The 12,581-nt window shown below is 44.3% G+C and overlaps 1 protein-coding gene across 1 annotated transcript in view; it reads left to right on the forward strand.

The window, feature by feature from the left end:
- Positions 1-1,040: 1,040 nt before the first annotated feature.
- Positions 1,041-12,581, forward strand: part of MANEA (mannosidase endo-alpha) — a 30,292-nt gene continuing 18,751 nt past the window's right edge. Inside the window, exons 1-4 of the mRNA XM_038760743.1 lie at positions 1,041-1,103; positions 2,025-2,100; positions 7,003-7,060; positions 7,891-8,472. Coding sequence (XP_038616671.1) covers positions 7,929-8,472 — 544 coding nt within the window. The 5' untranslated portion in view covers positions 1,041-1,103; positions 2,025-2,100; positions 7,003-7,060; positions 7,891-7,928. The remainder of the gene's footprint in view (positions 1,104-2,024; positions 2,101-7,002; positions 7,061-7,890; positions 8,473-12,581) is intronic.

The raw sequence follows: 12,581 nt of genomic DNA on the forward strand, positions 1-12,581 counted from the left end.
GGATTAGGACCCCGGTCCTCTGGTTTCCAGGCCTATGGTCTATCCAGTAGGCCTCACTGTTTCCTCTAAGTCTTAGCACCTTTCTCGGAAAACCTGATTTATTTTCTAAGTGAAACCTGAACCTAGCAGTTTCCATTTATAAAATGTGTTTTACAGTACCAACCACTGACTTTTGCAGTGCTGTTGTAAGAATGAATGAATTTGTCATACGCTTATGATAACACTCTCAAGAGAAAGGCTCAGCATAAATATGAAGTATTATTATCGTGGAGCCAACCTTGGGGAAACACTGACTAGGTAAGTAAAGCAGAAAAGGCCCTCAGGGATTACAGCATGCCGCTTGTAGAATATGATCAGCAATGGAGTACCATTAGAAAAGAAGGAATCATGGTACTGGGGTGTATGAACCAGAGAATGGTGTGTTGGGACCAAAAACACATCCTTCCTTTCTACTCTGCAACCAGTATAGGTGTCCAGTTTGGTTCACTGCTCTTTAAAAAGGTTGAGGAGGATCTGGAGGCATTCAGAGGAGAAGGGTAACAGTGGTTACAGGAATGGGATATTGGGCCTGCCTGGAAAGGTTAAAGGGATGGAGAATTAGTCTGGTGAAGAGAAGGCTATGTGGTAATTTATTAACAACATTTATGCAGGATTTTGTGGGATGAATGTTGACCAGCTTGCCTGTTTAACTGTTCACAGTTAACCACAAAAGAGGAAATTGACTAAAGGCCAAGAGACATAGATTCGCCCTGCTAAATGGCTTTTATTATAAGCAACTGCCTGTCCTGAAGCGTCCAGCTCTTTAGCTGAAGGCAGAGGCTGGATCAGCTGATCTCTGGTGGGCTCTTTCGCCTCTGTGATTCCCTGAAGCTTATCATATACCTTCTCTGTGTGACTTCTGTAGCACGTACTTACATATCTCTGCAAGGGCTACCAGTAAGCCACCCGACTCAATTTCAGGTTTGGTGAATAATATATAAAACTCACAAGAATGAATACATTTACTCATCCTATCCCACGTAGATTACTGCATCAGCCTCCTTGCTGACCTCCCAGCCTTCTGCCTCTCCCCACTCCAGTCCGTACCTCAGCCGCACAACAGGGTAAGCCAATGACACACAACACCACACCCGTGGATCTACCCACAAGCCCATCTAAACTGGGGGTCTTACATGGGAAAGAGCATGAGACCTGGATAAGAGAGTGGGAAGAAGCTAGAAGGGCCCATGTCACTGCCCAGATTAACTTTCTAAAGAAACGTTCAGGACAAGTCACCCCCCTCCACAAAAATCTCCAGTGGTTGGCTCCCCACCTCCATATCAAACAAAAACTCCTCCCATTGGCCTTAAAGCACTCTGTAACCTTGCCCCTCATACCTCACCTCTCCTTCTACAACCCAGCGCCTGCATACTTCACTCCTCTGGTGCTAACCTTCTCACTGTGCCTCCATCTCTCCTGTCTCACCGCCATCCCTTAGCCCATGTCCTGCCTCTTGCTTGGAACACCCTCCCTCCTCAAATCCACCAGTTACTATCCCCGCACACTGTTCAAAGCCTTACTGAAGACACATCTCCTCCATGACTAACTTCCCAGTCTAATGCCCACTTCTCATCTCCCAGTCCCTTGTGTGTCACCCTGATTTGCTCCCTTTGCTCTTCCTTTCCTCCCAGCCCCACAGCACTTATGTATATATCCATAATTTTCTTTATTTATATTGATGTCTGCCTCTCCCCCCTCCAACCCTGACTGTGAGCTCATGTGGGCAAGGACTGTCACTCTTTATTGTTGTATTGTACCTTCCCAAGCACTCAGTACTGCATGTAATACATGCTTAATAAATGTGAGCCCATTGTGGGCAGGGATTGTCTTTATTAGTTACTGAATTATACTTCCCAAGCATTTAGTACAGTGCTCTGCACACAGTAAGTGCTCAATAAATGCGATTGAATGAAATGATTGAATGAACAGCTTTCCACCCCACCTTCCTTTCAGACTACGGTTGTCTATTTTTTTCACGTCTCCAGGTCCTAGCCAGAGTATATCTACAGGAGTCTTATAGGATTTCTGCACCAGGCCAGTGCGTTTTTCCTAAATGAACTGGTAAGTATGCCACTGTTCAACCTCTTACCTCACTTGTCACAAGTGGAATATCCATTGTTATCAGTGGGTGGGCTAGGTAGCTGCCAGTCTGTTAAAATGGTATTGGCTACCACCACTTCTGCCTGCTCGGGGTCAGTCCCCAAGTTTGGCCAGAGATGGTTGTTATTAGGCCTCAGCCGCACAACAGGGTAAGCCAATGACACACAACACCACACCCACGGATCTACCCACAAGCCCATCTAAACTGGGGGTGTTACATGGGAAAGAGCATGAGACCTGGATAAGAGTGGGAAGAAGCTAGAAGGGCCCATGTTTGTTTTATGGTACTTGTTAGTGCTTGCCCTGTGTCAAACATTCTTCTAAACTCTGGGGTAAGGTACAAGTCAATTAGGTCAGACACAGTTCCTGTCCTGCATGGAGCTCACGGCCTTAAGTGAGAGGGAGAACAGGTATTGAATCCCCATTTTACAGTTGAGGAAACTGAGGTGCAGAGAAATTAAGTGACTTTTCAGAGGTCACAGCTAGCAATTGGCAGGGAAATTGGCAGAACTGGGATTAGTACCCAGCTCCTCTGACTGATGCTGCGTCCACGTGGTTCTTTCATTCCACCTCAGTCCTGTATGGCTCCAGCCACCTCCACCCAGCAGCCCAGACCAACTGGTTCTTGGCTCCAGGGCTATATTTTGGGAAGCCCCAGGTAAGCTATTCTTCCTTGGTTCTCCTTCATCAGGGTTTCTCCCCCTCCTCCTCCTTGCCAGGTGGAGCTGTCTCTCAGCGGTCTTAGCCTGATTCCCAAATAGCCCTCTCCAGGGGAAATCTTCCTTCACCTACTTGGCCGGCCAGGCCAGCAGCTGAGGTTGGGTGAGTCGAGAGAGGTGGAAGGAGAAGCACCCTTCGCCAAGGGAAAGAGTCTTTGAAGTCCTCTCGGCCTCGGCGCTCAGCCTAGCCTGGCCTTGTCAGGGGACCTGGGCAGAATCAGGGATTCTGTGTGGTCAGAGAAATGACCACAGCGAAGATTTCAAAAAGCTGAGGGTCTTCCCCGACCCCCAACCTCACCGCCCCTCCCCAGGGATGGCTTTACCAAGGTATAGTCTTCTCTGGGCTCCCGACACAAGGGCAGCATTTGATAGAGAAAACGTCACAGTTAGCCCATTTCATCTGGGGTTTTCCTGTGTTCTCTGCTGGGATCAGGTTTTGCGTGGCTGCTTTTGTCACGCTTGGGGGGAGTCCATGTCCGTATGATGGAGCCTTCTGTTTCTGACAGCTTGGGCTCTCTGTGCAGACTAGATCTGTCTGGGACTAGGTTTATCGTTCCATTTAGATAATCTTAGATATATAAAACCAAATTTAGGTTGAGTTTAATGTCCAACAACTTGATGTCAGCAAAACCCCCTGGTGAGGTTTTGAGCAACTCCCCTATCCCTTGCCCCTCGATCCTGGTGTTCACTCAGGCAACCCCCAGAAAGTGGGCAGAATGTTACGAGCATGAGAAATGAGGCAGGGTTTCAGGGGCTTCCACACATCAACTCAAAGGATTGTTGGATGTGCAGAGCAGGGATGGCCTCTTCATAGGGACAGGGTGCTGCACCATCAAACAGTCCCAATTTTCCATCTATAACCATAACATTTCCTCTAGTAGTCTATTACGGGTCCCAGTCAATAACTCCCCCAACTCCTCTCGAAGAGTTTTGTCGCATTTTTTAAAAAAACTTTTATCGTATTCCTGCCGCTGCTTCTGCTCGTTCTACTACTGTGACTCCCACCACCACCACCTGTCATTTTATAAGGCCTGTTGGTTCTTAGCAAAGATACATACAGATGTACTTAAGCTAATTAGCTAAAGCCCTGAGCTTGCCTACATTCTAACTTTTTGTAAAAATAAAAGGAATTTGCCACTCAATCGAGTCAGTCACTGTCAGAAGTATTGACTTTCAGTTTGAAGAAAAAATGCATTACATTTTCTGAAGGTAGAGTGGCTTGAAAGCTTTGTTTCTATGGTCTCCTCGCTATTTGTATTCAGTCGTGATTACTACATTGTATTACTAGGGCTGACTATTATTTCAAATATATTTGTCCAAGGAAATAAAATTTCACACGCACCAAACCACCCACATCCTCTAAGGATTAATTGTGCTTTTCCATCAGTTCCTGTATTCTTGACCTTCATTCATTTTGGATACTATTAATGTACCAATTCTGTTCACAAAGTTCATAGAGGACTTTTAAGAACTACAACTAACAGTTCATTTGGCTTCAAAGAACGTGGACACAAATATTCACAAATTATTGTCTCATTCTACCTCTGCTTTATGATTATCAAAAAGACTGGTGATCTCTAGTCACAGTTCTGAAATGAATCTCTACTAGTTATGGGATCTGAGAAAAACATGTTTTCTTATGTATTTGGGAACCTATAGGCCTGGATATTAAACGCATAATTTTTCATTTAAACAATGGAAATGATATTAATTGTTTAGGCAGAGCAAGAAAGTTTCAATAGCGCTCACTGGGAAAATGAGGTTTAGAACAGTCAGGTTTTAGTTCAGTAAAGATACTTGTGAGACTTGTCACCAGGGGTTAGTAAGGTTAAGAGTGTTTGGGAGTATGTTTTCCGATTCAGATGGAGAAAGTTGCGCGAGCAGACTTGACGTATATTCCACATATAGCCCAAAATCAATAAAAGCACAAGGATACCTACTGACTAGAAACAGGAAAGAAAGCAGAAGCCAGCTGAAACAATTCATCACTGGTCAACCTATCCAGTGAGAGCTGAAATCTAGTGAAAATTAGATCAGTACCATTCCAGGAAAGTTGGAAGAACATGTAACTGAAAAGAAGGTTTTATAGAAAACCAAAAGCATTCAGCATCCACCAACTCTGCAATGAAGTGCTCAATTCCCTAGGGACTCTGTGCAGATTAGAAAAAAACATGGAGTAATAAATTATATTTGGGGCCATTTGTCCCCAGAGTAAAAGTTGTCTTCATGTAGGTCACTCTGAAAAGCCTCTGATTGGCTTGGAGACAGCTCATGGGTCCTGATTGCCTGCTGAGGGTTGGAACGGCAGGAACAAAGCAAGGGCAAGAGGAATGGAGAAAGAAAAGGAGAAGAGAAGAGGAGGAGGAGGCCAGAGAACCCGAGCACCAGCCTGGCATTTTTGACATTAATGGATGAAACAAAGAACCTATATTTTAAAGTGGTAAAAGAAACAGTAAATTCAGTAAAGGTCTGTTCTGGAAAAGATCTGTGTAACCTGAACACAAAGTACCCCTGTATTGCATGAAATTTAAAGACAGAAAAATAATGGATTTTAAAAGTTCTCACTTTTTTTAAAAAACCATATGTGTTTAATATTATCGCAGGGTGTGTGGTTGGTCTTTAATTTTTGATTGGATTTTAGAAATCGCAGGTGGAAACTCTCCTTGGGACTCAAGCTCAGGTGGTTAGCTGACCAGACCTAGCAGTGATTAGACACACTCTACCTCCCTGGGGGACAGGGACTATGTCCATCCTGATTACGCTGTATCTACCCCAGCACTTAGTACAGTTCATTCAATCGTATTTATGGAGCGCTTACTGTGTACAGAGCACTGTACCAAGCGCTTGGGAAGTACAAATCAGCAACATATAGAGATGGTCCCTACCCAACAATGGGCTCACAGTCTAGAACGGGGAGATGAGCTTCACTGGGGTAGATGCAAGCAAGTTGGGTTGGACACAGTCCCAGTCAGGTTGGACACAGTGCTTGGGACATAGTAAGCACTTAAATATCACAGTTATTAGAGAACACTCCACCTCTTGCTCCCTGCCCACTGCTAGGCTAAGCAGAGAGGGGGAAAGGGAAGAAGACGAGGCTAAACACACAGCAACATTTCCTCCTCCTTCTGAAGGGATCAGAAAAAGCCAGAAACATAATGAAATCTGTACTTGCCTGGGTGGCCCAAGGCATCCAGGTCTTTGAAGCCCTTAATCACCTTACCCCCTCTTACCTCACCTGGTTACTCTTCTACTACAACCCAGTCCGCACACTTTGCTCCTTCAATGCCAATCTACTCACTATACCTCCATCTCATCTACCTCACCACCAACGTCTTGCATCTGGCCTAGAATGCCCTCCCTTTTCCATATCCAACAGATAATTATGCTCCCCACTTTTTAAGCCTTACTGAAGGCACATCTCCTCCAAGAGACCTTCCCTGACTAAACCCTCATTTCCTTTTCTTCCACTCCCTTCTGCATCACCCTGACTTGCTCCCTTTATTCCTTATGGGAAGCAGCATGGCCTAGTGGATAGAGCACAGCCTAGGGAGTCAGAAGGACTTGGGTTCTAACCCCGACTTCTCCGCTTGTCTGCTGTGTGAACTTGGGCAAGTCACTTCACTGAGCCTCAGTTACCTCATCTGTCAAATGGGGATTAAGACTGTGCGCCCCATGTGGGACAGGGACTGTGTGCTGCCCATTTAGCTCTACCCCAGTGCTTAGAAAAGTGCTTGACATGGAGTAAGCACTTAAATACCATCAGTTTTATTATTATTATTCCCTTTCCCAGCCCCACAGCACTTATGTACATATCTGTAATCTACTTATTTATGTTAATGTCTGTCTCCCCCTCTCGAGAGTAAGCTTGTTGTGGGCAGAGAATGTATGTTATATTTTTATATTGTACTCTCCCAAGCACTTAGTACAGTGCTCTGCATACAGTTGGCACTCAGTAAATACTATTGATTGTTTGATCCGGGTGCATCCAGGTTTGTAGATATGTCCTGATTTTGAGGTAAAGGTGATTGCCGGTGCCTCTTAACCTTACCATGATTGTACTCTTTGGGTAATGTCCAGGTGCTGGAAAGAAAAGAACCAGATGTTCTCTAATATTTGCTCATTCTCTTCTCCTGTCATTTTGCAGATAGGCAATAAGCCCAACCAAGGACAACAGGAAAGAGTCACCTGGTCCTGAGCAAACAGTAAGGATTCCATTTTCCTAACAGTAACACTTCCTTTTCCTTCCCATCAAATTAAGAGAGTGGCTTTCCCAGTGGTACCTGGAGAGCATCTACAATGAGCTGGCAGCAGCATCCTGAAAACTGTTTTGCCAAAGAATCTTTGAGAGCTTTTCTACATTAACTTCTGGCCTAAAAAAAAACACCTTCAGGATAAATCATTAAGTTCAGTATTGACTACTTTGAAGTTGCTCACTGGTCAGAATCCCAAAGTACAGAGGAAAGGAAGGTGAGGAAGGCTGGAAGATTTTTGGGCCACCTTTTTCCTTACCCTCACCAGGCCCAGCATTTCACTGAGGAGAGTCACTGTTCTCTGTCTTTTTTTGGAGATATCACATTGGAAAATTTCTTGTATAGCTATGCCATTATTTATTTATAAATATTTTCCTTTAAGAGTCAGCTTTTAATGCAGGATATCTTAGGAACGTAATTACAGCCCAGGCAACTAGTGGGATTTTCACCTTCAAGACTCTAAACATTAGCTTAGTTTGCATGTTGAAAGACAAATAGATTTTACTACTTGAATAGAATTTCTACCACTTTGTCCCTTTTTCCCAACTAAATTTAATTAGGAGGTAGATGAAATTGACATATTTGGACCATTATTATAATTTATATTCAAAACGGGTGTAGAGAACCTTTTACTGCAGTCAATGCTTAAATCAGTATATATTACATTGTGACTGCATAGATTATTGCCTTGAAATTTAAGCAAGGTTTTATGATTTGAAATGTAGCTGAGCATTTGTTGATTTCCCTGGCTATTATTTTCTTTCTCACTCAATCCATTGCAGCTGAGTACTGGCCACTTTGGCCTCTGAACTATGACGTTATGGCCAGGTTTCGCAGAAGAACATGCATCATTTTGTTCCTCTTCATCCTGGTTATTTGCTCCCTGATGATGGGTTTGAAAACCCTGAGACCTGATAGAGCAGTTTTTGGGGACCCATTTGGACTCGGCCTGCTACCAGAGGTCCATCAACGAACCCACCTGGAGAAGAAACCAGAGGTGGTGAACAGGGCCCGGAAGGATGATGACACAAATGCGAAGAAGATAGAGAGCAACGCTGTCAGTAGCGTGAAGGCATCTGTGTCCACCGAAGCAAATATGGAAGACTTTCCCCCTCCCAATTATAATTTCCATGTATTTTACTACAGCTGGTTTGGAAATCCCCAGTTTGATGGGAAATACATTCACTGGAACCACCAAATCTTACCCCACTGGGATGCCAAAATTGCCAACAATTATCCAAAGGGAAGGCACACTCCTCCAGATGACATCGCATCCAGCTTTTACCCTGAACTGGGACCCTACAGCTCTAGGGACCCCTCGGTCATAGAGACCCACATGAGGCAAATGCGCTTCGCATCAATTGGTAAGTATGTCAGTTTCCCTGGCATATCACTTACACTTTGGCCTTCCACTTTAACTTTGCCCTTTTAGGGTACTGTCCATTCACGTTTTACAGTCAGTCAGTATTGGCTGAGCACCTGTGGTGTGCAGAGCTCTGTACTCACTGCTTGGGACAGTATGGTAGAGTTAGTAGACACAAGTCCCTGCCCTTAAAGTCTAATGGGGGAGACAGGCATGTTTATTCCTCTACCCTTTTGTCATACATTGCTAGCTCTTTGAAGGGTGACAATCATCCTAGACCACCAACCTAGACAGGAATTCCTCCCTTGAAGTGACTGTTCACTTTTCTCCATTAATCTGATCCCGCTCACAAGAGCGAGCCAGTATGAGAATCCGGCCAGGTCTCAATGTGTTCAGAATGTTCTGTGGATTCTCTAGACCTTTTGCTTTGTTTACCACTACTCATTTCTATTTGCTCATCAGTCCCTCTCGCAGTGGGTTGGCAGAGGATGACAGAAGGGGGAAAAAAAAGTCAGAGTGCTATTTGCTAGCAATAAAAAGGTTTGGGGTTTGGAGCTTGGCCCTAATGTCAGGAATGAGATTTTAAAAATCTTTGAACTTCAATTCCAGGCTTCCCCTGGATAATCATGAGTTGACCATAATCCTCTGATATTCAGCTTTGGATACTCCTCGATGGAACAAGAGGGTATTTGGCTCCAAATTAGGTAGACTGCTCAGTAATATTCTGGCTTCAACCAGTGATGTTGGTTACACTTTCTGGGCATAGACCCAAAGCTCCAACCGAGAGAATTCTGGAGGGAGGCAGGACCCTCCTAGAGCTGAAGAGAAGATGCCCCAGGATTTTTTAAGATCAAAAATCTTGGCTGCCTCACTTTTCTGAACCCTGGTCAAGCATATTAACCCTAGAGGTTGTCCCCTCTCAAAGCCCTCTTTGGGATGATATGTCACTTTATGTACCAGTCACAAATTAATCCCAAAGAGAAGGCACCTAGTTTGCGTGGGACCAAAAGTCTAAGGCAAAAACCTTACAGTCCCAAGTAATTGTGAATGCTGAAGTGCTGCGCGGACAGACCCACAGTTGAGCATTCAGGTGGCCAGCGTTTTCCACCTAGATAATATTGTTTTGTGTCCACAAAGCTAGCGTGGGATTTAAGTTCTGGAAGGGTGGGGTTAGTGATCAGATCCTTTTGTCAGTGATTTATTTATGTATTTTATTTTATTTTACTTGTACATATCTATTCTATTTATTTTATTTTGTTAGTATGTTTGGTTTTGTTCTCTGTCTCCCCCTTTTAGACTGTGAGCCCACTGTTGGGTAGGAACTGCCTCTATATGTTGCCAACTTGTACTTCCCAAGTGCTTAGTACAGTGCTCTGCACACAGTAAGCGCTCAATAAATACGATTGATGATGATGATGATGATGATGATGAACCTGACCAGAGTGAGTCAGGTGACATGTCCACAGTAGGTGGATAGAGCAGCAGTCGGACGAAATAAGAAAGAATTCAATGCCGAGCCAAACTGCTGCTTAATGGAACCCACTTTTTCAGGGGAAGTCGATAACTAGCATTTTGGGGTTATAATTTCACTGAAGTTACAAATGTTTGTGGGAGGGGTGGTAGTCCTTCTGCCTTTCCCCCTGCTCACTTCCTCACCTGAACATCAATTCAATTTTCAATTCTATCTTATTTATTGAGCGCTTACTGTGTGCAAAGCACGGTACTAAGCACTTGGGAGAGTGCAATATAACAGCAAATGGACACATTCCTGCCTGCAATGAGCTGCCTGAACCCAGAGGATTGCTCTTTGAGGCCTGAGATGGAGAAGAAGTGGAAAAGCATAGTTAATCGTCTGTCAGAGGAATCTGATATGTCGGAGTCTCTAGGGAAGCCTTGGGGTGCCTTCGTAAAGGAAGTTTGCATCTTCACAGTCCAGAAAGTGCCTGGTGTGCTGAGGACCAGGTCTTCCCTGCATAGAATTCTGATCAAAACTGGAATTTCTCAGGAAGTTTAGTCTGAAAGAATCCCAGTCCTGGCAGAGGGCATTTGGGCCACATGGTCGTCTGGGTGACCGCTGAAGAACCGAAATTCAGGCAGAGCACTGCTTAGTACAGCAGTCTGTGCAGAGTAAACCTTCAATAAATACTGTTGATTAATTGATTGCAAGAGGGCTAAGACTCCTGCAACTTTACCAGAACGCATTTCTCACAGAGAAGGGCAGATCATGTGGGGTCATTCCCATTGATTTCTTTCTCTGCAGTCTGATTGCAAACTGATTTTCATACCACTTTGTAAAAATTCTATTCCAAACTCAGTTAACTGACTTCCCAAACTTAGTTAAAATAAATGTGTATCAGTAGCAATCATTTTCATTATAAATCTTCCAGGCCTGGGCTTTGCTCCTTTTTTCATTGTAACAGTTATCTAATTATTGTACATAGCCAGGCAGGGGTACTGCAAAAAAAATTTTTAAGAAATTAATTTAGGATGGCTCCAGGCCCCTTCACCAGAAAACAGTTTGGAATTAACACACTATATAGTAGTTACATCATTTTAATTATAACTCAAAGCAACAGTTGTGGATTTTCATCAAGAAAGCATTCCCCTAGCAAGCCTGGAAGCGAAAGGTGAGATAATATGAAATGGCTGACCGAGTGAGAAGAGAACAGAGGGAGCGAACAGGCAGGAAGATTGAGTGACAGAACAGTCAGTGCTGTTGCAACAGAACTGATGCAAGATAACCATTTGAGCAGCCCTGTTCTGGATTCTGGCACATACTGGATCATCAGTTTCCTCCTGGAGCCAGTGCACCACGTCTAGGTTATTTTTGGAGATGTCAAAGGCACCGTGCCTCTTACCAATTTAGTCCGCCTCACAGACAGTCACATCTTACTGGGTTAATCCCCTTCTGTACAGGAGGCATTTAAAGACCTGGGAGAAGCAGCATGACCTAGTGGATAGAGCATGAGCTTGATAGTCAGCAGGACCTGGGTTCTAATTCTGGGTCTGCCACTTATCTGCTGTGTGACTTAGGGCAAGTCACTTCACTTCTCTGGACCTGAGTTCCCTCATTTGTAAAATGGGGATTAAGGCTGTGAGCCACCTGAGGACCATGGACTCTGTCCAATGTGGCTAGCTTGTGTGTACCCCAGCACTTTACAGTGCCTGGCACGTACTAAGTGCTTAACAAATATCATTAAAAAAAAAAAAATGGGACTTGTTATAGGAGCCTTAAGGTACTTCTTGGAGCACGGGAGCAGTAATGTCAGGATTTTTACCTCAGAAGCCTGAGAATTCCTCATTTCAGGGCAGGATTGGACCCCATCTCTCCGTCCTGATCTTCCCCCATGTCGTTTTCCTTTGGCCAATTCCATTAGCTGTGTAGGCAGAGCAGAAAGCAACATAGGTTATTTCTTCTAATGCTTGAGGACCCTTTCAAAATTGTCACCTTAATTAACACTTAAAAAATAAGCAAAGACAGACGTGATTTATTTCCCAGTGTCATACCTAAATTCCAACGGTCAACGTACAGTCAGGTTACTAGACAAGCACAAACCAGCACTTAATGCCATAGAACCTATTTCTGTCACCACATGTCCTGGATAATGACTAGGTTGTGCGGTGGGATTGAAGTCAGTGGGATTATCGTGTTCTGCCAGGTTTCAGTGTGTGCCCTTTCCCAGAAATGGTTTGCACCATCTTGACTCCAAGTTGGACGATTTCCTGGGCCAGTGATTGAAATTTCCCCTAGAGATTCAGCCACCGAGACCTGCAGCTCCACCTTTATCCCTCCTCCAAACTCCTTAATTTGACCCTCTGACTTTCTAGACCCCAAAGCTCCCCCAGTGGGCTAGGATTCGCTCTAAGGGATTGTAACCAACTCACACAACTGCCTCCCATTTTAATGTTGCGATGAGGAGGAAATGTTCAGGTTGTGTTAACTATGTGGCACCATTCTGCTGCTCTCAGATGTTAAACATTTCGTTCCACACCAGGCAAGCCTCTGAATGCAAGCCTGCAGAAGAGTTTATTCCAAATTCCTATTAGGAATGCAGTCTATCTTCAGCCTTCTATTGGGATCATCAAAACATTCTGCTGGCCGTATTTTTT

Source organism: Tachyglossus aculeatus, chromosome 19 (genome assembly GCF_015852505.1).
Source record: "Tachyglossus aculeatus isolate mTacAcu1 chromosome 19, mTacAcu1.pri, whole genome shotgun sequence".
Taxonomy (NCBI): Eukaryota; Metazoa; Chordata; class Mammalia; order Monotremata; family Tachyglossidae; genus Tachyglossus; species Tachyglossus aculeatus.